Raw genomic sequence first — 27,378 nt, 5'->3', positions numbered from 1 at the left:
TATGATAATACTTACTTTATAGGGCTGTAAATGAGAATTAAATGAATCAATATACCTAAGGCACATTAGAGCAGTAGCTGGCACACATTAAGTGCACTTGAAGTAGTATTTATTATGACTCTTTAATAGTTAAGTGACCTTAGTTATCTTTAGCCTCCAGTCCCTTCACCTGTTAACTGATAATAATCAAAATATTTAGTTTAACACCCAAAGAAAATAAATAAGTAAATAAGAAAATAAATAAATAAGAGATTACATGGGCCTTTTCCTTTGATGTCTTTTCATCATAGATTTTCTAAAAGTTAGCTATTTATTCTTACTTCCAGTGTAATATTCTTATTTTCCTCATAGCCACATTTAAATGTGTTAGAAGTTATAGGCTGTATGACTGAAAACAGTGTTGACAGGTACACAGCTAGGGTAGGAAGCAAAATCATGTCTCTGAAACCTAGCATTGGCTGAACTCTGGATGATCTTTCCTCACACACATAGACCTCACCATTTTGGCTCCATACATGCCTGCACCAAATGGTAGCCAGATACAAGTGGGGGCTGCAGGAGACATATTGGGAAGGGCACAGGAGCATGGAAGTTCCAGCCCAGCCAACTGGGGAGGAGCAAATTGAAGCTTGGGAGAGTCGTATCTTTGAAATGGTACGTCTAGATGTAGCTATAGCAAAAGAGACTTGTCAAAATGTAAGGGAGGAAAATCACTTTTTAAAACATTTATCAAGCGGTGTGTACTATACACACCACTGAATCTTGCTTCATCCTTAACCTCTGCAGTGACTACAAAGGACTTACACTTTCTATTTTATCCACTTCTATACTGTTTGCATTTTATGAGGTTCTATTACCTTTATCATCAAGAAAAACAATAAGGTTTTGTTTTCTAAGTTCATCATTGAGGAATGGTTAAATAAATCATAGTATCAATATATCCATACCATGGAATAATTTGAGGTCATTAAAAAAATGAAATATGTTTGTATATACTAATATGGAAAGACATCTATGATATATTATTAAGTGAAAAAAGTAAATCATAGGAAAATATGCCCAGTGTCATCCAGATTAAAAAACAACCAATCCTAAACAAATTATACAAATCCATAATCATATGTTTATATGTAAATACAGAGAGAAAGATCTAGAAGAATACAAATCAAACCAAATATACTAGTTATCTGTGAATAGACATTGATAGGGGAGGGGAGAGTGTGAGGAGGACATTATTTTTTAATCTTACATATTTTTGTTTAGTTTGAATTTTCAATAAGTGTTATTTTTGTAACAAAATTATATTGATATAAATCAGCAAATTGATACTAATTATTATAATTATATATAATTATTATAATTACACTAATATTAACATCAACATAGTATTCTTCTAGAAGTGGGTTAGCCCATAAAGAGAGCTTTTGTCTGGTTCCCAAATCCTCATTACAAAGTAATTTTACAATAATAAATATAAAATAGTGTATTATACCCATGCACTTATGGTCAATTAATCTACAACAAAGGAGGCCAGAATATGTAAAAGAATGAAATTAGAACATTCTCTAACAGCATACACAAAAATAAACTCAAAATGGATTAAAGACCTAAATGTAAAACTGGATACCATAAAACTCCTAGAGCAAAAAAAAAAAAGGCAAAGCACTCTCTGACATAAATCGCAGCAATATCTTTTTGGATCCGTCTCCTAGAGTAATGGAAATAAAATCAAAAATAAACGGACCTAATTAAACTTAAAAGCTTTTGGACAGCAAAGGAAACCATAAACAAAACAAGAAGTTAACTTACAGAATGGAGAAGATATTTGCAAACAATGCGACCAACAAGAGATTAATCTCCAAAGCATAGACACAGCTCATAAAGCTCAATATAAAAAAAAAACAATCAAAAGACGGGCAGAAGATCTAAATAGATATTTCTCCAAAGAAGTCATATAGATGGCCAAAAGGCACATGAAAAGATGTTCAACGTCACTAATTAGAGAAATGCAAATCAAAACTACAATGAGGGCTTCCCTGGTGGCGCAGTGGTTGAGAATCTGCCTGCCAATGCAGGGGACACGGGTTCGAGCCCTGGTCTGGGAAGATCCCACATACCGTGGAGCAACTAGCCCCGTGAGCCATAATTACTGAGCCTGCGCGTCTGGAGCCTGTGCTCCGCAACAAGAGAGGCCGCGATAGTGAGCGGCCCGCGCACCGCGATGAGGAGTGGCCCCCACTTGCCGCAACTGGAGAAAGCCTCGCACAGGAATGAAGAGCCAACACAGCCATAAATAAATTAATTAATTAAAAAAAAAAAAACTACAATGAGGTATCACACACCAGTCAGAATGGCCATCATCGAAAAGTTTACAAAAATAAATGTTAGAGAGGGTGTGGAGAAAAAGGAACCCTCCTACATTGTTGGTGGGAATGTAAATTGGTACAGCCACTATGGAGAACAGTATGGAGGTTCCTTAAAAAACTAAAATTAGAGATACCATATGATCCTGCAATCCCACTCCTGGGCATATATCCAGAGAAAACTCTAATTTGAAAAGATACATGCACCCCAATATTCATAGCAGCACTATTTACAATAGCCAAGACATGGAAGCAACCTAAGTGTCCATCGACAGATGAATGGATAAAGAAGATGTGGTATATATACACAATGGAATACTCAGCCATAAAAAAGAATGAAATAATGCCATTTGCAGCAACATGAATGGACCTAGAGATTATCATACTAAGTGAAGTAAGCCAGACAAATATCATATGATATTGCTTATATGTGGAATCTACAAAAATTGATACACTTGAACTTATTTACAAAACAGAAATAGACTCACAGACATAGAAAACAAACTTATGGTTACCAAAGGGGAAAGGGTGGAAGGGATAAATTAGGAGTTTGGGATTCAAATATACACACTACTATATATAAAATAGGTAACCAACAAGGACCTACTGTATAGCACAGGGAACGATACTAAATATCTTGTAATAACTTATAATGGAAGAGAATGTAAAAAAAAGTATATATACATATATGTGTGTGTGTGTGTGTGTGTATGTGTGTATAACTGAATCTCTTTGCTGTACACTTGAAACTAACATAACATTGTAAACCAACTATATTTCAATAAAAAAAGAATATAAAATGGAGAAAAGACAGTCTCTTCAATAAGTGGGCCTAGGACAGCTGGACGGCTACATGTGAAAGAATGAAATTAGAACATTTTCTCACACCATATACAAAAATAAACTCAAAATGAATTAGGTGAATAAACTCACCTAAATGTGACTGGCAACCATAAAACTCTTCTACCAGAAGAGAATGTAGGCAGAACACTCTGACATAAATCATAGTAATATTTTTTTGGATCTGTCTCCTAAGGCAAAGGAAACAAAAGCAAAAATAAACAAATGGGACCTAATTTAAATTATAAGCTTTGCACAGCAAATGAAACCATCAACAAAATGAAAAGACAGCCTACTGAATGGGAGAAAATATTTGCAAATGATAAGGGGTTAATATCCAAAATACATAAACAGCTCATACAACTCAATATCAAACAAACAATTAAAAAATAGGCAGAAGACCTGAATATTCATTTTCCTAAAGAAGACATACAGATGGCCAACAGGCACATGAAAAGATGTTCAACATTGTTAATCATCAGAGAAATTCAAATCAAAACCATAATGTCACCTCACAACTGTCGGAATGGCTATCATCAAAACGAACACAAATAACAAATGTTGGTGAAGATGTGGAGAAAAGGGAACCCTCATACACTGTTGGTGGGAATGTAAATTGGTGCATCCACTGTGGAAAACAGTATGGAGGTTTCTCAGAAAACTAAAAATAGAACTACCATATGATTTGGCAATTCCACTCCTGGGTATATATCCAAAGAAAACAGAAACACTAATTCAAAAAGATACAGGCACCCCAATATTCATAGCAGCATTATTTACAATAGTCAAGATATGGAAGCAACCTAAGTATACATCAACAGACAAACAGATATAGATGTGGTATACACACACACACACACACACACACACACACACACACTGGAATACTACTCAGCCATAAAAAAGAATGAAATTTTGCCATTTGAAACAACATGGATGGACCTGGAGGGTATTATGCTTAGTGAAATAAGTCAGACAGAGAAAAACAGATACTGTATGTTATCACTTATATGTGGAATCTAAAAAATAAAACAAACTAGTGAATATAGCAAAAAAGAAACAGACTCACAGGTATAGAGAACAATCTAGTGGTTACCAGTGGGGAGAGGGAAGGGGGAAGGGGCAAGATAGGGGTAGAGGATAAAGCGGCACAAACTACTATGTATAAAATAAATAAGCAACAAGGATATATTGTATAGCTAGCACAGAGAATAACTGAACTATAAACTGAGCATAATCTATAAAAATTTTGAATCACTCTGTTGTACACCTGACACTAATATAATATTGTAAATCAACTATACTGTAATTTTAAAAAAAGGAAAATAAGAACAACAACAACAAAATAAATTGAAGATTCCCTATACAGTATGGAGGTGAATATAAAAGATCATATTGTGGCCCAAAGTTTTCCTCCCAATGCCCTCTCACCCTGATGGTGTCTAATATACCACCAATAAATTAAGGTTAGTATAATAAAAAAAACTGACACAAAGCAGAGTTTTCAAGTGGAAACCTGAATAAGTTCTTTTATTAGTTTGCTAGGGCTGCCATGAAAAGTACTACAGACTAAGTGGCTTAAACAACAGAAATTTTCTTTCTCACAATTTTGGAGGTTGGAAGTCCAAGATCAAGGTGTCGACAAGGTTGTTTCTTCTGAGGCCTCTCCTCTTGGTTTGTAGATGGTGATCTTCTCCCTGTCTCTTCACATGGTCTTCTCTCTGTGTGTGTCTTTTTCCTAATCTCCTCTTCTTATAAGGACACCAGTCATATTGATTAGGGCCCACCCTAGTGACCTCATTTTCATTTAATTACCTCTTTAAAGACCCTACCTCCAAATATGGTCACATCCTAAGTCACTGGAGGTTAGGATTTCAACATATGAATTTTGAGGGGACACAATTCAGCCCATAACAGTTCTATTATTTAGGAATTGCACCTATTTCTAAAATGGTAAATAATTACAATCATTTTTAACTTTAAATGGGAAACTAGAGAATTTAGTATGCAAACCATTCAAAATACAAATGAATTCTCAGATAATGAGTTAAATGTTTGCTTAAAATGATTGATGGTCCTTTTTGAAGATGAACAACTGTGGTCAATACATTACTCTTGATTATATATGGATTGCCTGACAGATTGTGCCTAATCTCATTTCTAAATTCATCCCTTAGCCTTACCAATCCTTGGACTCTACCAAATTCTTAACCTTTAGTTTATCCCATAGCCTCACTTTAGGAGTAGAGGAGGGAAGACCTTCTACTCAAGATCTTCAAAATACAGACAGTAAGATGCTGAATGAGATCATCCATGCAAAACACTCTTATGAAAGCAAATATTGTGTTTTCTAGTATGGTCTATGGAAGAACAGATGGACTCATGTCTTAAAGAATTTCTGAGTCCTGTATAATCAAGGATGACAAAATATATAATATTCTGGACTGTGGTTCAGATGATCTGAGCTTTAGTCCTTTCTGTGCACTAGAATCAGCATGACTAGGTCAAAATATTTTACTTCTTTGGGTCTCAGTTGTTCTACTTACAAAATATGAGTGCAAGGATTTTGACAATATATTTACGAGGGTAGTAGTTGGAATTATAGTCCTGAAATATGTTATCCTTCTTAGAAGAAAGATATTTTAGGTCCTTTCCAATGTTAATAACAATAGTATCTATTACTACTTATTTTGTACTTATCATATGCCATGCACTATGCCAAGAGACTTACATACATCATTTCATTTAGTGCTTTAAACCATGAAAGGTAGGTATTGTTATTCCAATTTTACAGAGGAAGAAAGTGAAACTTAGCTTAAATTCCCCAAGGTCATATATATAGTAAGTGGCAAAGTCAATATTTGATCCCTGGTACATCTAACACCAAAGTCTGCTAATTTGCTACTTAACAGTGCATTAGAGATTGAAATTTATCAGGAACTGCATTAGTTTCCTAGGGCTGTCATAAAAAATTATCACAAACTGGGTGGCTTAAAACAACATAAATTTATTCTCTTACAGTTTTGGAGGCAAGAAGTCTGAAATTAAAGTATAGGCAAGGCCATGTCCTCTCTGAAGGCTCCACGGGAGGATGCTTCCTTGTCTCTTCCTAGCTTCTGGCCATTTCTGGCAATCCTTGGTGTTCCTTTGTGGCAACAAAACTCTTATCTCTGCTTCTGTCTTCACATGGCTATCTTCTCTCTGTGTGTATCTGTGTATCCAAATTTCCCTCTTCTTATAAGGACACCAGCCATAAGGCCCACCCTAATCCAATGTGACCTCATCTTAACTTGATTGCATCTGCAAAGATCCTATTTTTAAATAAATTCACATTCACAGGTTTTGGGTGGACATGAATTTTGGAGGGACACTCTTCAACCCAGTAGAGGAACCATTAAGCAGACAAGAAATGGAAAAACTTTTGCAGTATGTTTGACTATGGTTTTCCTAAGCTGTGAATAATGAATAAAAGGTTACGTGAATTGAGGCTTTCATGTCTTTGTCCCTTATATTTTCTTTGCTATGCCAAATAATGTTCCTACTGGCAGTCATGTTGTACTGTATTCTAAGTTAGTAGTGTAGTATAATTTGAAACAAGTCACAGATTCACATGGTTAGAACTGTGGTTATTCACATGGTTAGATACTCATTAGGCCTGTTGGTCTGCTTCTAGGCAAGGCTCACTGATTCATGCCAGATAGTTGGGTGCCTGATACTTTCTGAATATTTTTCATGGCATCTGCTAGTAACCTGCCCTAGTGTTCAGAAGCTCTTTTCAAGTCTAACTTTCAAACTTCTGGCTACAATTGAATCTAATTTTAGTTTATGGATTCTACTGTCTTGAGAATCCTGACATAAAATGTTACAATGAGATTGTTAATACTTAACATTTACAAAGCAATTTAATGCTGCATATTTTACTCCTATATACTTTTACTCCTGCTAGCTTACAGTAAATCTGTAAGATGTTATTAAACTAGCCTTATTTTACAGAAATTGAAGTTCAGAGAAGTTGAGTTACTTACCAAAGGTCATAGAGCTAGTAAATGATAGAGCTGGAACTCCAACCCACATCTTCTGTCCCTAAATCCTGTGTTTTGCCCCATTATACCCCACTTCAGAATAAAGAAGCAAAGTCTAATCTTATTTTTTTAGTGTTATGATAAATTTAAGAGCTATCAGGAGAGAAGTGCTTTGGAATTACAGAATTCTAGAGTCAGAGGGACCTTAAAATTGTACATTGTGGTAACAGTTTCCTAAAGAGATCAAATTCTGGTAACTGGATTGATGCTATTAGAAAGGCTTTGAACTGAGTTTGGCTTACAAATGACACTCTACACTGGTGTGGTTGAGTTCATTGACAACACACAAGAAATGAAAATATACTACTTTGGACACTAGAAAAATGATCATTTGAGCATCAATTTTCTGAGTAAGGAGGTCAACTAAGCAAATGAAATGAGGGAGTTGTAGACTAAAAAGTAAAAAGAACAAGTATAGGTTTGCTTAACAGCATGGACTTTGAAGTCAGGTAGTTCTGGGTTTGCATCCTACCATTTACTAGCTAGATGACCTGGGATAAGTTACTTAACCTCTCTAAACTTCAGTTTCCTTCTCAATAAAATGGATATAAGAATGTCTACATCATTGTGTTGACGTAAATATTGAAAGATTATACACACACACACACACACACACACACACAATACTTAGCACAATAAGTTGTAGTTTCCAATAATAATAACAATATTATTGTCATTATTCCTATTATGGTGGAGCATCATCTAAGCCCCCACCCAACTTATCTTGAAAGGTTATTGTGGAAAATGACATTTATTTATAAATATTTATATATGTATACAGTAAATGATCTCTGACTTTAAGAACCATCCATAACAATAAGAGGCAACTCAAGACTTGCTCTAAAAAAAAAAAAAAAAAAACTTGCTCTAAGGCTGTAGCAAAAGTAGCAAATATTTATTAAGTCATCAGTATGTGCTTTATTCACCACTGTTCTAAGGGCTTTACATGCATACCTCATTAAATTTTCATAATAACTCTATGAAATAGGTATTATTATTATTTCTATTCTACATATGAATAAAGTGAGCACAAGGAGGTCAAATAATTTACTATGAGGTAGTGGAGCCAGGATTTGAATTTAGACAGTTCTCATACTTTTAACTACAGTGCTCTACTATCTTCCCACTACTCTGCTCTATTGCCTCTACAGCCAACACCTCTGTTAAATGAGTAATAGCAAACTTCAGCTTTAAAACAGCATAATATGAAAGTTATGTAGTTAATGAATTACAACAATTCCCATGAAGTGAGAATTAAAAGTGGCTATATGAATACTTATGGTTATACCTGATAAAATAATGTGAAACTAAAGGTTTGTTAAGACACATGTTTAGCTTACACATTTTTTAATGAAGAATGCCTCAGTCTGTTTAGAATGGTAGTATAAATTGCAGATCAAGCCAAGATGGGGGTGAGGAGTGAAGAGTAGTATAGTAAATGTATTGGAACTATGATGGTGAAGGACTTAGCCTTTAAAAGCCCCACTGTGGGACCCTTACTCCATGCCTTGAAGAGGGAATGAACTGGGCAGAAAGGCAAGGTACCTAGGACAATAGTGATGAACCAAGAGAAAGCCTAGGGTTAGTATGGCAAACAAACAGAGTGGCTACCTGTGCCCTTTTCTATCATAAATCCTGGTAACTTCAAATTCCTGTCCTACAGCCAGAGGAGCTACTTAAAATATGTTCTGCTCTATCTCTGGGTAAGCTTCCTAAAAACCATTATCCTAAACTTTCCACTAACCTCAGTGTATTCCTGGGAAAGTTGCTCAATTTATAGGCTTTAATGTAATTCACTTTTAGACAGAAAGAGGGATACAGTCCTGACCAAAACAATTTATAATACCCGCTTACCTTTTTCTGCTGGGCTCAAAACAGTCACTGTGAAAAGAGAAAGAAAGGTCAAGATTAGTGATACTTAGAAACATTATTTTTCTAATGCATTTTTCCATAGCATCATTTTTAGTAATTTATTCAATGATACTTTAGGAAACCACCAGCCTGCTAACATAACAGAAGGCAAGGATGATTAAATTCTATCTTTTGCTACCTTCCTTCATTTTAAACCTTGAGTAAGAATTTCTACTCATTCAACAAATACAAGGATAATCTGACTTTTAAAAAGCCAACAAATGGGAAACACTCAAGCTATATAACATGGCAATAAGAACTTAAAAGATGATAAATTAGGAGATGACTATTCATTTTCCCAAAGTATTCACTGTAGAACATCTTTAAAAACCAAGTTTCTCTTGTATATTTAGAGGCAATATAGTGTAGAGGTTGCATGCCAGCTCTGATGTCAGATTTTCTGGGTTAGAAGCCCAGTTGCACTATTTTGTGACCCTGGGTAAGTTCCTTAACTTCCATAACATTGCCTACCTCACAAGGTTACTTGAGAATTAGATGAGTTAATGTATGTAAATGCTGTCTAGCATAGTATCTAGCACAAGGCAAGTACTTAATGAATATTAATTATTATATTTGAATGAAGATTTCATAAAATATTAGAACTGGAAGGGACTTTAGCGATTATCTGGTTTATCTGTCTCATTTACAGATGGGAAAAATGGACTAGAGTAGTATCATATGATTTGCCCAAGGTCACAGAACAAGTTAGTGGTGGAGTTGGGACTATATTCCAGTCTCCAGGACTTCTTCCATGTATTATGTCTACCTTCTCCAATCATTCCTTGTTGGCTTACTGTGATATATATGTAACTTCTGTTCAGAACGTCATTTGTACAAAATGGGGCCTACCTGTCTTTACTCACCACCAACATCTGTGTGCATCTGTACTAGGTGCTAAGGTAAAGTGAAATTATAAGGCATAGATCTCAATCTTGAGAAGCTATTAAATTAAAGTGGTTTTCATACACATTGTTAAACTTTTAAGGATCAGAAAAGGGGAAAAATCCAAACAGAGAATGAGACTATACTCTAGGGGTTATTTCCTCAGGTTCTTCATTAGTCATAACTTCTCTTTATTTGCAGGTCTATTTTTGTTGAGTCTTTTAAAAATGCTCCTTGTAAGGATCTTTTGAATGGACTTTGTTAAAACTGTTCCATTTTGTCTGTGCTAAAAATCTGACCAGATGATGTCCTCTTTTTTCTAATACACTGGCCTGGAGATTGATACCAATTTCTTTGTTTTTTCTTTTCAGTTAGAGAATCCTGGTTAAGAATGATTGACAGAAGCACATCCTCTACTTTGACAAATGGAAGTGGAAACAAGAAGTCTTGATGGGTCAACCTGGGACTTCATGATTTTGCACATACATGTTGTGTGACTACATCAGTCCCACTAGGCCCTGAATTGGGTTAATAACATCTCTTTAAAATGGGACTAGAGAGAGCACAGTTGCTTGGAGAACAATATTAATAAAGAGTAGCTGACAAATTGCTGTTTGGTATATCTCCTTCTACCTCTATCAATGAACAATTACTGCGAAACAAAATGTGGAGATCCTAACTCTCATTTGATTGGCTACTTGCTACAGCATTTGTGGGTGAGGGAAGGAGAACATCCGGTGCCTTGCAGATATTGGAATGAGACAATGTATATACAGAAAAATGAGTGGGGACCTGTGAAGTCTCTAGGTGGGGGATAGCTGTTTTTAAGTAATTTTAGGACCATCATGTGCAAGTGGGATTGGTTTATATGATCCAAGAACAGAGGGCAGAAATAGAATCAATGAGTAAAAGCTGCAGGTCAACACATTTCAGTTCAATAAAAGAGAAGATGATGATGATGATAATAACAATGAGCAGCCAGACTGGCAGCATTGGGAAGGAGTAAGTTTCCCATCATAAACACTTGGAAATGTCCTGTAGGACATTTAGACATTAGTTAGGTATTGGACTTGACTTTTAAAGTCTTTTCACTCCTAAAATCTGTACGGAGTCAATAAGTCTAAGGGAAAAATATTTTCTTGTAAAATTCCCTGTTAGAAGTTACATACTTCTGAGAAAAAAAAAAAAGGTGGTCTTTATTCTAAAACATTGTGGCACTTATCTTGGTAGTTCTGCCTTTCCTTTATTTTTCTAATATTGCCTTTTGCGTTATTAAAGGAAAAGACTAAGATACTTCAGTCATATTTAAAATGAAAATGACTAAACTTTTCCAAAATGAATCCTTTATCATGAATCTCTTGGGGAAATGTACACTTAGTCATACTATGGGTAATTTGTCATGCATGATTATAGAGTGATGTGGTGATATGTGTAATTACACACCTGCTCTGTTCCTTCAAATTTTAGCTCACTACCCGGCAAGTTAAGTGACTGGGGTTATCATCAAATAGCTTTTTTTACTCTCTCCTCTTTTCTTTTACCTGTTTACTGATTCTTTGCAACCAAGTATGGAGAAAAGGTATGGAAGGGTAGAAAATATGCAAGGGCTTTTCATCAAAGACAACTAGTTTCAAACAAAAGCATATATCATGACTTCCTTTAAATAGACACATTTTAGAATTCACAGAAGGGTATTGGTAGAATAAACCTAATTTGGGACTATATGCAGATGGTCAACAATGTTAGTCCAAGGACATGGAAGAAAGTCTACAACGGTGCTGTCCAAGAGAAATATAATACAAACCATGTAATTTAAATGTTCTAGTAGGAACATTTTTTAAAATTAAAAATAATAATAAAAAAGTGGAGTTAACTTTAATAATATATTTTATTTAATCCAATATATCAAAAATATCATTTCAACATGTTATCTACACAGATTATTAACTATATATTTTGCATACTTCTTTTTTGCATTAAATTTTTGAAATCTGGTGCATATTTTAAGTTTTCCAGCACGTCTCAATTCAGGTGCCATATTTCACGTGTTTAATAGCCACATATGGCTAATGGCTACCAAATTAGTGAAGCTCAAAAGGACTTGTGGAAGGAGAGTGGGAAGGCTAAAAATATGAGTCTAGTGAGATGAGTGCTTAGTTACAGCATGAAGTTCTCTTTTAATTGATGACTCATTTGGGAAGGGAGTTTATTGCAGTGATGTTTAGCAATCATCACTGATGAATATGGTATGTATTCATATTCTGGCTCTGTCACTTACTTGTTCTGTAATTAATTATTTAATCTCTTTGTGCCTCAGTTTTTTTAATCTGTAAACTGAGGATAAATTAATTTATGTTATAAGGTTGTTATAGGAACTAAATTATAAAATACATGTAAAGTACTTGGGTGCCTGATACATAATAGGTAGTTCATTATTATTAGCTATTTATTATTTTTCTGAAAAAGGTAAACTGTTCAGTGAGGTTAGGTTTTACAATAGTTTGGGACAAAACAAGTCTTATTTTTAAAATTATTTATGATATTGATCCCAAAGTTAAATAGGATGGTTTTAAAATAATGTATTCAATGTCAAAATGAATATATTTGATACTCACTTTTTCCAATAGATGTTTCTTATACTTTAGGTTAGGAGAGAGAATAGAATTTGAAATGCAGAACCTAGATACATTTCTCATTATGTTCTGCTTGTTGAAAGCAAACTAATCATGCCAGTCTTCATTTACTCCTCTGAAAAAGTTACTCATACTAGCCATTCATTTACTTTTTCAGCATCCATTCCCAAATCTAGATGATTTTAATACCCACCTAGGGAACTGATAAAAATATAGATTCTAGGGCCCCCTTCATATAACACATCTCTGGGTGGAGGTGTAGGAATGTGTATTACAAAAAACTCAGCAGGTGATTATAATTATCAGCCAGGTTTAAAAATCATTGGAATTATTTTAGATGTTTCATATGATACTTAACTACTCAGGTGTGATGCTTTTGACTGTTTCATATATGGATGAGTTATAAAACTATTTTAGATATAAGAATACCATGATTCATATAGGCTTAAATGGATAGCTTTTACTTATATAGAAATTTGGTTTCTAGAAACTGTTCCTTCTGGTTTTTTGCCTTATCAGTTTTCATTTCTTCTGACTCTCTTTGAAGAAATTCTAGCTTCTCAGTAGAATTATTTCCTGGACCTTTTAATTTTAATTTCAAAATGGATACTGTTAATCACCAAAAATGGCAGAGTAGGGAATTCCAGGCTTTTGTCCTTCCCTAAAAGCCATGCATGAAGTGGCAGAAACTGTCAGAATCAACTTTTGCAGAACTCTGGAAACTGAAAGTTGGGACCTTGAAAAGAAAACAAAATTTACAAATCTTTAACTAGAATGGACAAGAAAAAAGAAGGGAAGACTCAAATTACTAATATCATAAATGAAAGTGGAGATATTAATAGAGAACATTCATAAATGGAAAGGATTATAATAGAATAGTAGGAACAATTTTATGCTAACAAACTGGATAACCTAGATGAAATGGATAAATTCCTAGAAACACAGAAACTACCAAAACTGACAAAAGAAGAAAGAAAATCTGAGCATATTTTTAACAAGTAAAAGATTGAATCAGTAATCAAAACCTCCCAACAAAGAAAAAAGCCAAGACCAGATGGCTTCACTGGCAAACTGTACCAAATATTTAAAGAATTAACACCAATCCTTTTCAAACTCTTACAAAAAATTGAAGAGAATTCATAAACTTTGTCCATCCACATTTATATGTTTTCATGCAGTTCTTTGGATAAGTGGGGTTAATGTGATTTACTGGTGATAATAATCAAGACTAATACATGAATCTTAAAAATGATTAAAAACCAATAGCAGAACATTTGTGTAGGCTTAAGGAAAAGCTTCATTATTATTTAGAAAAAACTAATATGATCAAACTTGATTTCATTCTAAATCCATTCACATTATCATAAGATATTATATTTGTCAATGAAAGAAAAAAAAAGCTGCTGGATTTAAGTAAAGAATCATCTTACCCTTAAATAACAACTTAAATAGATCAAATTATATAAATTCTGGCTAGTGGTGAGGGGGAAGTTTCTGCCAGCTGAGGAATAAAAGACATTATTCTGCTATTTGCTACAACATATGTGTTCCAATGCTAATTATTAAAATCTTGATTACGATTTATGTACAGCCATTTCAAATATAAAACCCGATATTAAAAAGTAAGTTTGTGAAAGCAAGCTCAAGTTTCTCATTAAAGATTATTTTCAAAAAGTTAAAAAAAATATTGAAGAGAACACTTCCTAACTCATTCTATGAGGCCAGCATTGTCCTGACACCCATGCCAGATAAAGACATCACAAGGAAAGAAAACTACATACATATTTTATGAATATAGATGCAAAACTACTCAAGTAATTACTAGCAAACCAAATTAAACAGCATATTAGAGGATTACACATCATGATCAAGTGACATGCACCCAAGAAATGTAAGGGGTGATTCAACACATGAAAATCAATAATGTAATACAGTACATTAACAGAATGAAGGAAAAAAATCCACACATTCATCTCAATTGATGCTAGAAAAACATTTGACAATATTCCACACACTTTCATGAAAAAAGATGCTCAAGAAACTAGAAATAGAAGAAAAGTTCCTCAACTTGATAAGGGGCATTTACGGAAAACCCACACCTAACAGTATACTCAATGGTGAAAGGTTGAAATCTTCTCCCTCAGCTAAGAAATAAGGTCACAATGTTGATTTTCATCAATTCTATTCAACATTATACTGACAGTTCTAGCCAGTGCAACTAGGCAAGAAAAAGAAAAAAGCATCCAAATTGGAAAAAGGAAATAAAATTATTTTTATTTGCGTATGATATGATTCTATGTATAAATAATTCTAAAGAATCCACCAAAAAACCCTCTTAGAACCAATGAACAAATTCAAGCAAAGTTGCAGAACACAAGATCAACACTCCATATCAGTTTTATTTCTAAATACACTAGCAGTGAACAATCAGAGAAGGAAATTAAGAAATCTATTCCATTTATAATAGCATCAAAAAAGAAATACTCGGGAATAAATTTAACCAAGGAGGCTCAGGACTTATACACTTAAAATTCCAAAACAGTGCTGAAAGTGACTGAAGACCTAAATAAATGAAGAGACATCCCATGTGCATGGATTGGAAAACTTGATTTTAAGATGGCATTCTCTTCAAAACAATACACAATTCAGTACAACCCTTATCAAAATTCCAATGAACATTTTGCAGAAGTGGAAAAGCTGATCCTAAAACTCATATGGAATTGCAAGAGACCCTAGCCAAAACAGTCTTATAAAAGAAAAATAAAGTTGGAGGATTCACACATCTTGACTTCAAAATTTAAAACAAAGGTATGGTAATCAAAACAAGTGTGGTACTGGCAGAAGAACAGACAAACGAATCAATGGTACAGAATTAAGAGTACAGAAATAAATCCAGAGCTCTATGGTCAATTGGTTTTTGACAATCATGTCAAGGCTATTCAATGGGGTAAGAATAGTCTCTTCTATAAATGATGCTAGCACAACTGCATAGCCATATGCAAAGAATGAACCTGCACTCCTCCCTCACACCATATACAAAAATGAACTCAAAATGGATCAAAGACTTAAATGTAAGAGATAAAACTATAAAACTCTTAGAAGAAAACACAGGGGTAAATCTTTATGATCTTGCATTTGGCAATGGGTTCTTAGATATGATACCAAAAGCATAGGCCACAAGTAAAAAATATAGATAAATTGAACTTTATCAAAATTAAAAACTTTGTGTATCAAATGATGCTATCAAGGAAGTGAAAAGACAATTCACGGAATGGGAGAAAGTATCTGTGAATTATTTATCTGACAAGGGTTGAGTATCCAAAATACATAAGGAAATCTTATAATTCAACAACAAAAAGATAAATAACCCAATTAAAAACGTGCAAAGGACTTGAATAGACATTTCTTTAAAGAAGATATACAAATGGGCAACAAACACATGAAAAGATGCTCAGTATCACTAGTCAACAGGGCAATGCAAATCAAAATCACAGTGAGATACCACATCATACCCACTATGATGGCTATAATTAAAAAAAGGAAAATAACAAGTTTTGGTGAGAATGTGGAGAAATTGGAACTCTCCAACATTACTGATAGAAATGTAGATTGTGCAGCCATTGTAGAAAATAGTTTGGAGGTTCCTCAAAAAGTTAAACATAGAATTAACATACAGCCCAGCTTTACCACCCCTCTCCCTGGTATTTACACAAAAGAGTTGAAAACAAGTATTTAAACAAATACTTGTACATCAATGTTTATAGCAGCACTATTCAGAATAGACAAAAAGTGGAAACAACCCAAATGTCCATCAACCATCAAGGGATGAATGGATAAGATGGATAAAGTGTGGTATACAATGGGATATTATTCAGCCATAAAAAGAAATGAAGTACTGTTACATACTACAATGTGAATAAACCTCAAAAACAGTACACCAATTGAAAGAAGCCAGGCACAAAAGGAGATATACTGTATGATACCACTTATGTGAAACATCCAGAATCCATAGAGATAGAACACAGATTAGTGGTTGGTAGAGACTAGGGGAAGGAGCGAATGGGGAGTGACTGTCTAATGCCTATGAGGTTTTCTTCTGGGGTGATGAAAGTGTTTTGGAACTAGATACTAGTGATGACTGTATAACATTGTGAATGTACTGTCACTAAATTGAATGCTTTAAAATGGTTAATTTTATGTTATGTGAATTGTACCTTAAAAAATGGATCCTGTTACTTTTCTCCCTGTTTAAAGTCTAAGCTTATTTTCTTGAGTCAAGCAGAATCTTATATCCTCATTAATAATAGTAATAACAAGTTATTATTTAATGAGCTCTTACAATGTGCTGTCAACTGTGATGTGTGCTTTTCATGCACCATATTATTTAAATCTCATAACAATGCTATAATGGCATATAGTAGGTGACAAGGAAGTATTTGTGGTATGAATGAACAACTATATAAGCAAAGTGCATGTGAGGCAACTGAAGTTGAGAGAGATTAGGTAAGTTGCATCAGGTATCCTAATTAGTAAGTGGCAGAATCCAAACTCTAAGATTTATAAGACAAAAATACCATTTTTGACTTCAGCTCTAACCTGATATTAGGGAGAAAGACATCAGGTTCTGTTTTTAGAAAGAAGTGAGGTCCTTAATATTACTTTTTGAGTCATACTGAAACTCAAATCTGTTGTTTTGGTTGTGTTGCTTTGGTTATCAGGCAGCTTTGATATCCGATTCTATATTATTTACTAAATATGTGAGTTTAGGAAAATTTGATCTAACCTTTCTGAAACCAAGGCCACTCATTTGTTAAAGATTGTCAAGTGAAGATGACAGGATGGACTGGTGGAACCAGAATTGGAAATCAAGGCTACCTTACCCTCCTGGTTTTTAAATAATGGAATCTGATGTAAAATGTTAAGAAAACACTGTGCAGGCCAGTGTTCTGTGAGGTGATGTCCAACAGGACAAATAGGAGTCTTAATGTGAGGGGACTGGAAATATACTGGGACCTCACACTGAATGAATAGGGAACATTGTAGAACACAGTTTTAAGGGTATTAGAAGTGGGATTCTAGCACTGAAGTCACAATAACTATTAGTGGAATCTCCTTTGAGAAGACACAGGGATTCTTCAATGTGAGAGGCAAGGGGAGATCTCACTATGAGAAAAGCAGAGGCTCTTGAGGAGACAGGATATACCATGAAGACTACACTGTGAATTGATTTATAGTGATTAGAACACTATAAAGCCATTAGTGATAAAGATAGGGGGCTGGGGGTAATCCAAGTGGGATAGGGTCTTGAGATTTGTGTCCGGAAATACTGTGGAATTCTGAGTTTGAAAGCAGAAGATACACTGTGGGAACCATTTTATAGATATGGAGGGGATGAAATGCTCCCTGGTGTTACAGGACAGGGTACAAAGAGGAGACCTTGGATTTATAAAAGGGTGGTCTAGGAGAGGGAACAAGAAATGAGGCTCCCATTGGAAGGGGCAGGAAATACTAGAAACCCCTGTAGGAAAGGATGGTGTTTCCCTAGTTCGAGAAGACAAGGGACAAGTGCAATCCTAGAGGAAAATAAGTGAAGATAATAATAATAACCCAGAGGAAGAAGATGGCAAAATGTGTGGCTAACAGTGGAAGCGTATTGCAGGAGGTAGAGAGTGGTTTCAAAAAATATAGCAAGGGGAGATCATCATTAGAAAAGTAATGACCCTTGGAAGGGGAGTGGGGGATACTGTGGGAACTCTTGTGGGAGGGTAATGAGGATACTCTAGTGTGAGAAGACAGTGGACAAAGCAGGACCATAGTGTGATAAAAGCAGGGTGACTAGTATGAGGTTCACAAAATAATGTGGGGCCCCAAATGGGAAGGAGTGAAAACACCTCAAAGCAGCCAGGCAGGAGACTACAGGGAGCTCCAGTGTAACAAAATCAGGGCCTCTTGCATGAGGAGACAGGACAGGATGTATTGTAGGACTCGTATTCCGCTGGAGAAGATGAGAAAATGTTGAAGCCACAGGGAAAGAGGAATGGAGGGCTTATTACTTTGTGAAAAGGGGAGACCACAGTGGGATAGAACAAGGTGTACTGTGGGGTCCCAAGTGGCAGAAAAATGTGAATCAGCTGGCTTGAGAGGATCACGGGAAAAGGAGGAATCCTAGTGTTGGATAAAGGCGAGCTATTAAGAGTACAGGAAATATTTTGGGATTCCTAGTAGGAAGGAATGGGAAAATGTGGGGCTTCTAGTTGGGTGAATTGGTGGGCTTCATAGCGTAAGCGGACAGTTTAAGTATACAGGGTATGTTGTTTCCTCAACTCTGTAGGATGGGAGCCCCCAGAACCAGAGCACAAGGCACAAGTGGTTGTCCTGTATGACAAAAGGGGGCCCCAGTGGAAAAAGCCAGTAAATTCTTGTGGGTAGGGCCAGGAAATAATGTAAGAAACCTTGGGTAGGAAGCGATGGTGACATGGCGGGACCCTCGTGGCAGGCCGCAAGAAATACTGTGGGAAGCCAGAGGTTGGAGACCAGGAGCTCTCCAGGGAGCTAAAGGAAAACCGCAGTGTGAGGGCTAAGAACATAGGGGGAGCATATTTTCCCCATCTTAGGTGCTAGCTCCACTTACCCAAGCAGAGTTCAAAGACGTAGGCATAGTAGGACCAGAGCACGACGAGGACGATAACAAGCACAGGCACCCAGGAAAGTACACGGCGACAGCACCGTAGCCCTCCGGACAGAGCCATCTTCCAGCCCCGCCGCATCTTCGGCTCGAAGATCGACCGAGCAGGCCTGCTGGCGCTGGGTCGGAACTGCTGGGGCAGCAGTTGAGAGGCGGGAAGGCGCGCTGTGCGGCGCTCCACTGCCTAGCCTGGCGGGAACAGTCTCCCCTAGTCGATACCACCTGTGGGGCTGCAGGGCAGAGTGCGCCCTGCCTGGCACAATAGGCATGAGTCACGGCGAGAAGGAACTGGCGGTGTTGGTGCGGAAAGTGATCCGTCAGGCAGTCGAGGCTGGACACGCTCAGAGGGAGTGCAGTCCCTCCTCTTTCCTCCTCTCCCACCCCCGTGCCACAGCACTGGATGCAGGGCTGGACCTCTGCAAAACTGTAAAGCGGAAGAAATTTGGGTCCGCCCATCTGTTCTTAACCGCACTGCGTCCAGCCTCATCTCGTCTCTGATCTCTGTCTCTGTTTCTCTCTCTTTGTCCCCTCCCTCCCAACCCCCCCCCCCCCACACACACACGAGCATACAGACACGCAATGTGAAAGATGCGAACCGTAGCATCTAATGACTTAAAGGTCATCCAGCCCCATCCTCTGACTGCTGCTTGAACAATATGCTTAACACGTAGTGCCGCAGTCGCTGGTTGGGTAAGTCCATTGGCAGGGCGCTCCCTCCTTCCTTCTCTTCTTCCCTTTCCCCTGAGTCAGCTTAGTCCATTTTAAGAATAAATAAACATATTGGTACAAAAAAAGCAAATGGGGGAGATACTAATTCTGTGAGGGGTCAGGGAAAGCTACAAGGTAGTGATATTTAAGCTGAGCTTTAATAATAAATGAGTTTGCTGGGCAGATGGAGGTGGAAGGAACTTTCAGACAGAGGAAACAGCATTTGCAAAGGCATAGAGTAATGAAAATCTAAAAGTGTTCAAGGAACAGTTAGCATGGCTTGAGGAGAGTGTCGGTATATGAAGAGGAGAGGCTGGGAATGAGACTGGGAATACAGGCTGTGGGCACAGAATGCCCTGCCAGGGTATGTGGACATAATCTTGTAAAGCAGATTAGGAACAGCCAATAAAGATTTGGGGACAATAAAAGTGACATTATCAGAATTGTATTTTTGTAAAAGAACTGGCAGGATTTTGTAGAGGAGGATGGCCTGGAAACACAGACACAAATTAGGAGGCAATTTAATTCAGCAAATGTTCTTGGAGTGGTTGCATTGTGTTAAGTCAACTTTGGTATAAAAAGAATGAAAAGAGGGGGCCTGTCTCCAGGAAGTTCATGTTCTCATCAGAGCAATAGGTGTTCAATGACATAAGTACAATGATAGAAGTATAGTAAACTTTTGACATGGATTTGATACCTACTGTTCAAAGATTTACAAAGGTCTATGACATGAAGAAATTTGTGATTTTGCTGAGACCCATGTTGCTCTCTATTCTTTTTCATGGTTATGTATGGAGTAAATTTCTGAACTGATATAAGAACTTTGTTGTTTCTTTCAGATTAAGTTACATTCATGGTTGATATTACTAAATTAATGTTGTAATGAAATGCAGACTCATTTCAGTTACAATATTTATTTTAATAGCCTTATTAATGATTTGTACCCTAAGGTTCTGACATGGATACTTAGATATTTTTCCACCTTTCTGAGATATAGTTGACAAATAAAAGTATATATATTTGATGACTTGATATACATATACATTGTGAAATGATTACCACAATCAAGCTAATTAACACATCCATCACCTCACATAGGTACCATTTTTCGACAATTTTTTTTTTTTGGCTGTGTTGGGTCTTCGTTTCTGTGCGTGGGCTTTCTCTAGTTGTGGTGAGTGGGGGCCACTCTTCATCGCGGTGCGCAGGCCTCTCACTGTCGCAGCCTCTCTTGTTGCAGAGCACAAGCTCCAGACGCGCAGGCTCAATAGTTGTGGCTCACGGGCCTAGTTGCTCCGCGGCATGTGGGATCTTCCCAGATCAGGGCTTGAACCCGTGTCCCCTGCATTGGCAGGCAGATTCTCAACCACTGCGCCACCAGGGAATCCCTCGACAATTGTTTTTTATTGAGGTATATTTGACATACAACATTGTGTAAATTTAATGTGTACAACATATTGCTTGGCAGTATGATTACCATTGTGGCAGTATGATTGCCATTGTAGCCTTAGCTAACACCTCCGTCGCATCACATAATGCAAATATGTGCACTTAAATAACTTCCCTCTTATTCCGCCCCCCCCCCCACTGCAGCTTCTGGTAACAATATCTGTTTTTTTTTTCTTTTTAGATTCCACATGTAAGAGATATCATACAGTATTTGTCTTTCTCTGTCTGACTTATCTCACTTAACATAATGTCCTCAAGATCCATCCATGTTGTTGCAAATGGCAGAATTTCCTTTTTTCTCACAGCTGAATAGGATTTTATATGTACATTAGCTATTGTGAATAATGCTGCAATAAACATGGGAGAACATGTTTCCTCAGTAACCTTTTTTATTTCCTTTGGATATATACCCAGAAGTGGGATTGCTGAAACATATGGTTGTTCTATGTTTAATTTTTTGAGGAACCTCCATACTGTTCTCCATAGTGGATGAACAAGTTTACATTTCCACCAACAATGCACAAGGGCTCCTTTTCTCTCCACACTCTCACCAACATGTGTTATCTCATCTTTTTGATGATAACCATTTAACAGGTGTGAGGTGATATATCATTGTGGTTTTGATTTTCATTTCCCTGATAATTAGTGATGTTGAGCACCTTTTCACATACCTGTTGGCAATCTGTATGTCTTCCTTGGAAAAATGACTATTCAGGTTCTCTGTCCATTTTAAAATCAGGGTTTGTCTTGCTATTTAATTAATTATATAAGTTCCTTATATATTCTGGAGATTAACCCCTTATCAGAAATATGGTTTGCAAATATTTTTTCCCATTCTATGGTTTGCTGTTTCATTTTGTTGATTTGTGCTGTGCAAAAGCTTTTTAGTTTGATGTAATTCCACATGTTTTTTTTGCTTTTGTTGCATTTGCTTTTGGTGTCATATCCTGAAAATCATTGCCAAGACTAATGTCAAAGAGTGTTTTCCCCATATTTTCTTCTAGGAGTTTTACAGTTTCAGTTTATACGTTTAAGTCTTTAATCCATTTTGAGTTGATTTTTGTGTATGATGTAAGACAAGTGTCCAATTTCATTCTTTTGCATGTGGATATCCATATTTCCCAGAACCATTTATTAAAGAGACTATCATTTTCCCATTGTGTATTCATTGTGTATTCACTCTTGTCAAAAATTAGTAGACTGCCTATGTGTGGGTTTATTTCTAGATTCTACTCTGTTCCACTGGACTATGTGCCTGTTTTTATGCCAGTACCATACTGTTTTGATGACAATAGTTTTGTAATAGAATTTAAAATCAGGAAGTGTGATGCCTCCAGTTTTGTTCTTGCTCAAGATTGCTTTGGCTATTCAGTCTTTTGTGATTCCATATATATTTTGCAATAGTTTTTTCTATTTTTATGAAAAATACCACTCAAATTTTGACAGAGATTGCATTGAATCTGTAGATCACTTTGCGTAGTATGGACATTTTAATATTAATTTTTCCAGTCCATGACCATAGGATATCTTTCTATTTATTTGTATCTTCTTCAATTTCTTTTACCAATGTCCTAAAGTTTTCAGTGTACAGATTTTTTCATCTCCTCAGTTAAATTTATTTCTAAGTAGTTTTTCTTTTTCATGCTATTGTAAAAGGGATTGTTTTCTTAATTTCCCTTTCAGATAGTTTGCTATAACCATATAAAGATGTAACTGATTTTTGTTGAGTTTGTATCCTGCAGTTTCACTAAATTCATTTATTAGATCTGGCAGGCTTTTGGTGGAGTCTTTAGGGTTTTCTACATATAAGATCATGTCATCTGCTAACAAAGATAATTTTACTTCTTCCCTTCTGGTTTGGATGCCTGTTATTTCTTTTTCTTGCCTACTCTGTCTAGCTAGGACTTCAGTCTATGTTGAGAAGAAGTGGTGAGAGTGGGCATCCTTGTCTTGTTTCTTATCTTAAAGGAAAAGCTTTCAGATTTTCACCACTGAGTATGATGTTAGGTGTGGGCTTGTCATATATTACCTTTATTAAGTTGAGGGACATTTTTTCTGTACTTAATTTATTGAGAGTTTTTAATCATGAAAGGATGTTGAATTTTGTCAAATGCTTTTCCTGTTTTTATTGAGATGGTCTTATGATTTTTATTCTTCATTCTGTTAATATGATGTGTCACATTTATTAATTGCATATGTTGAGCCATTCTTGCATCCCAGGGATAAATCTGATTTGATCATGGTATATGATCCTTTTCATGTGCTACTGAATTTGGTTTGCTGGTATATTGTTGAAGACTTTTGTTCATCAGGGACATGGTCCTGTGGTTTTCCTTATTTTAGCGTCCTTGTTTGGCTTTGGTTTCAGAGTAATGCTGGCTTCGTAAAATGAGTTGGAAGTGTTTCTTCCTGTTTAATTTTTTGGGACGAGTTTGAGAAGGTTTAGCATTAATTCTTTTTTAGATGTTTGTTGGAATTCACCAGTGAAACCACCTGGCCCTGGGCTTTTATTTGTTGGGAAATTTTTGATTACTGATTCAAAATTCTTATTATTGGTCGGTTCAGATTTTCTATTTCTTCATGATTCAGTCTTGGTAGGTTATATATTTCTAGGAACTTATCCATTTCTTCTAGGTCATTCTATTTGTTGGTATATAATTGTTCATTAAAGTCTCTTATTATCCTTTTTATTTCTTGGTATCGGTTAATATGTCTTCTCTTTCACTTAAAATTTTATTTATCTTTTTTCTTAGTCAGTATAGCTAAAATTTTTCAATTTTCTTTGTCTTTTCAAAGAACCAACTCTTAGTTTCTATGATCTTTTCTATTGTCTTTCCAGTCTCTACTTAATTTATTTCTGTTCTAATTTTCATTAATTTCTGCCTTCTGCTAACTTGATCTTAGTTTGTTCTAGTTCCCTAAGGTGGATTATTGAAGTCCCCTGCTATCATTATAGTGCTGTCTATTTCTCCATTCAGTTCGATTAATAGTTCCTTTATATATTTAAGTGCTCCAGTGTTGACTGTGTGTTATATCCTCTTGATGAATTGACCACATTATCGTTATATAGTGACTTTTGTCTACTGTGGCAGATTTTGAATGAAAGTCTATTTTGTTTAATTTAAGTATAGCCACTTCTACTCTCTTTTCATTACTATTTGCATGGAATATCTTTTTCTATCCCTTCACTTGTCCTTAAAGCTTAAGTGAATCTCTTGTAGGCAGCACATTGTTGGATCTTTTTTTTTTAATCCATTCAGCCACTCTGTGACTTTTGATAAGAGAACTTAATCCATTTATTTTTAAAGTAATTATTGACAGATAAGTACTTATTGTTGCCAATTTGTTCATTATTTTCTGACAATTTCTTTAGTTTATTTGTTCCTGTTTCCTCTCTTGCTATGTACCTTTTGATTTGTTAATTATTCCAGTGGTATGCATTGATTCATTTATCTTTATCATTTGTGTGTGCACTAGAGGTTTTTTTTTTTTGCATGTGAGGTTACTGTGAAGCTTACAAAATACATAATTATAACATTGTTTTAAGCTAATAAGAACTTAACTTCAGTCATTTGAAAAAATACTTTTACATTTCCCCACATTTTATGCTACTGTTATGACTTTTCACATCTTTTTTATATTGTGTATCCATTAACAAATTATTATAGCTGCATTTACTTTTAATACTTTTATATTTTAAATTTTATTCTAGAGTTCAGTGATTTACATACCACCATTACAGTATTAGAGTGTTCTGAATTTGACTATATATTTGCCTTTACCACTGAGTTTTATATTTTCATATGTTTTCATGCTGTTTCTTAGCTTCCTTTCAAGTTGAAGAACTCCCTTTAGCATTTCTCATGAGTCAGATCTAATAGTGATTATCTTCCTCAGCTCTAGTTTTTCTGGGAATGCAATTATCTTTCCTTCATTTCTGAATGACAGCTTTTCTTGGAACAGTATTCCTAGTTGGCATGTTTTTCTTTGAGCAGTTTGAACATATCATCTGACTCCTTCCTGTCCTGCAAGGTTTCTGCAGAGAAATCCACTGAAAGCCTTAGGGGGGTTGCCCTGTATATCACACATTGCATTTCTCTTGCTGCTTCAAAATTCTCTTTGTCTTAGACTTCTTACAATTTGATTATCATGTGACTTGGGGAAATCTTCTTTTGTTTGATCTTACTTGGGGATATTTGGTTTCATGAGTCCAGATGTCCATATCCATCCCAAGATTTGGGAAATATTCAGCCATTATTTCCTTGACTAAGCTTTCTATCCCTTTCTCTTTCTCTTCTCCTTCTTTGACTCCCATAATGTATATATTTGCATGCTTGATGGTGTCACATAGGTCCTGTGTGACTTTTTTATTCTTTTTCAGTCTTTATTCTAATTCTTCCTCTAATTGCCTTATTTCAAATGACTTGCCTTCAAGTTTTCTGGTTATTATTGGTTGGCCAAAAAGTTCGTTAGGGTTTTTCCATAAGATGTTATGGAAAAACCCTAACGAACTTTTTGGCCAACCCAATACTTCTGCATAATTGAGTCTGTTGTTGAAGCTGTGTATTGAATTTTCTAGGTTTTGTCATTGTATTCTTCAGATTCAGGATTTCTGTTTGGTTCATTTATTTTTTAATTTTTTAAATAAAATATTGTCTATATTCCCTGTGCAATGCAATATATCCTTGTAGTTTATTTACTTTATACGTAGTAGTTTGTACCTCTTAATCCCCTACGTATATCTTGCCCCACCCCTTCCTTCCCCCTCTGGTAACTGCTAGTTTGTTCCTTATACCTGTGAGCTGGTTTCTTTTTGGTTATATTTATTCACTTATTGTTTAGATTACACATACAAGTTATAACATACAGTATTTGTCTTTGTTGGAATAATTCATTTAGCATAACACACTCCAAGTCCATCCATGTTGTTGCAAATGGCAAAATTCCATTCTTTTTATGGCTGAGCAGTATTCCATTGTGTACACACACACACACACACACACACACACACACACACATACATATACCACATATATACATATACCACATCTTTTAAAAAAATTTATTGGAGTATAGTTGATTTACAATGTTGTGTTAGTTTCGTGTGTACAGCAAAGTGAATCAGTTATACATATACATATATCCACTCTTCTTTAGATTCTTTTCCCATATAGGCCATTACAGAATATTGAGTAGTGTTTCCTGTGCTGTACAGTAGGTCCTCATTAGTTATCTATTTTACATACAGTAGTATGTATATGTCAATCCCAATCTCCCAATTTATTCCTCTCCACCTTACCCCCTGATAACCTTAAGTTTGGTTTCTACATCTGTAAATCTATTTCTGTTTTGTAGATAAGTTCACTTGTACCCTTTTTAAAAATTCACATATAAGCAATACCATATGATATTTGACTTACTTCACTCAGTATGACAATCTCTAGGTGGATCCATGTTGCTGAAAATGGCATTATTTTGTTTTTTTTTTATGGCTGAGTAAAATTCCATTGTATATATGTACCACATCTTCTTTATCCATTCATTTCTGTATGGACACTTAGGTTGCTTACGTATCTTGGTAATTGTAAATAATGCTGTTATGAACACTGGGTTGCATGTATCTTTTTGAATTAGTGTTTTTGTTTTCTTCAGATATGTATCCAGTAGTGGAATTGCTGGGTCATATGGTAGTTCTATTTTTACCATCACATCAAAAAAAAAAAAAAAGGTACCTAGGCATAAACCTATCTAAGGAGGTAAAATGTCCATACTCTGAAAACTATAAGACACTGATGAAAGAAATTAAAGATGACAAAAACAGATGG

General features: G+C 35.6%; 1 protein-coding gene across 2 annotated transcripts in view; it reads right to left on the bottom strand.

Moving 5' to 3' along the window:
- The window catches only part of ZDHHC15 (zDHHC palmitoyltransferase 15), a 146,925-nt gene extending 127,202 nt beyond the window's left edge, over positions 1-19,723 (bottom strand). Inside the window, exons 1-2 of one of the 2 annotated variants that reach the window (XM_073799443.1) lie at positions 19,343-19,723; positions 9,140-9,166 (exon numbers count right to left, since the gene is read on the bottom strand). In XM_073799443.1, coding sequence (XP_073655544.1) covers positions 9,140-9,166; positions 19,343-19,478 — 163 coding nt within the window. In that variant the 5' untranslated portion in view covers positions 19,479-19,723. The remainder of the gene's footprint in view (positions 1-9,139; positions 9,167-19,342) is intronic. The other variant, XM_033849454.2, reaches the window with a different exon arrangement.
- Between the last annotated feature and the right edge of the window lie 7,655 nt (positions 19,724-27,378).

Source organism: Tursiops truncatus, chromosome X, assembly GCF_011762595.2.
Source record: "Tursiops truncatus isolate mTurTru1 chromosome X, mTurTru1.mat.Y, whole genome shotgun sequence".
NCBI lineage: Eukaryota > Metazoa > Chordata > Mammalia > Artiodactyla > Delphinidae > Tursiops > Tursiops truncatus.
This window is presented reverse-complemented; position numbering and strand designations above follow the sequence as displayed.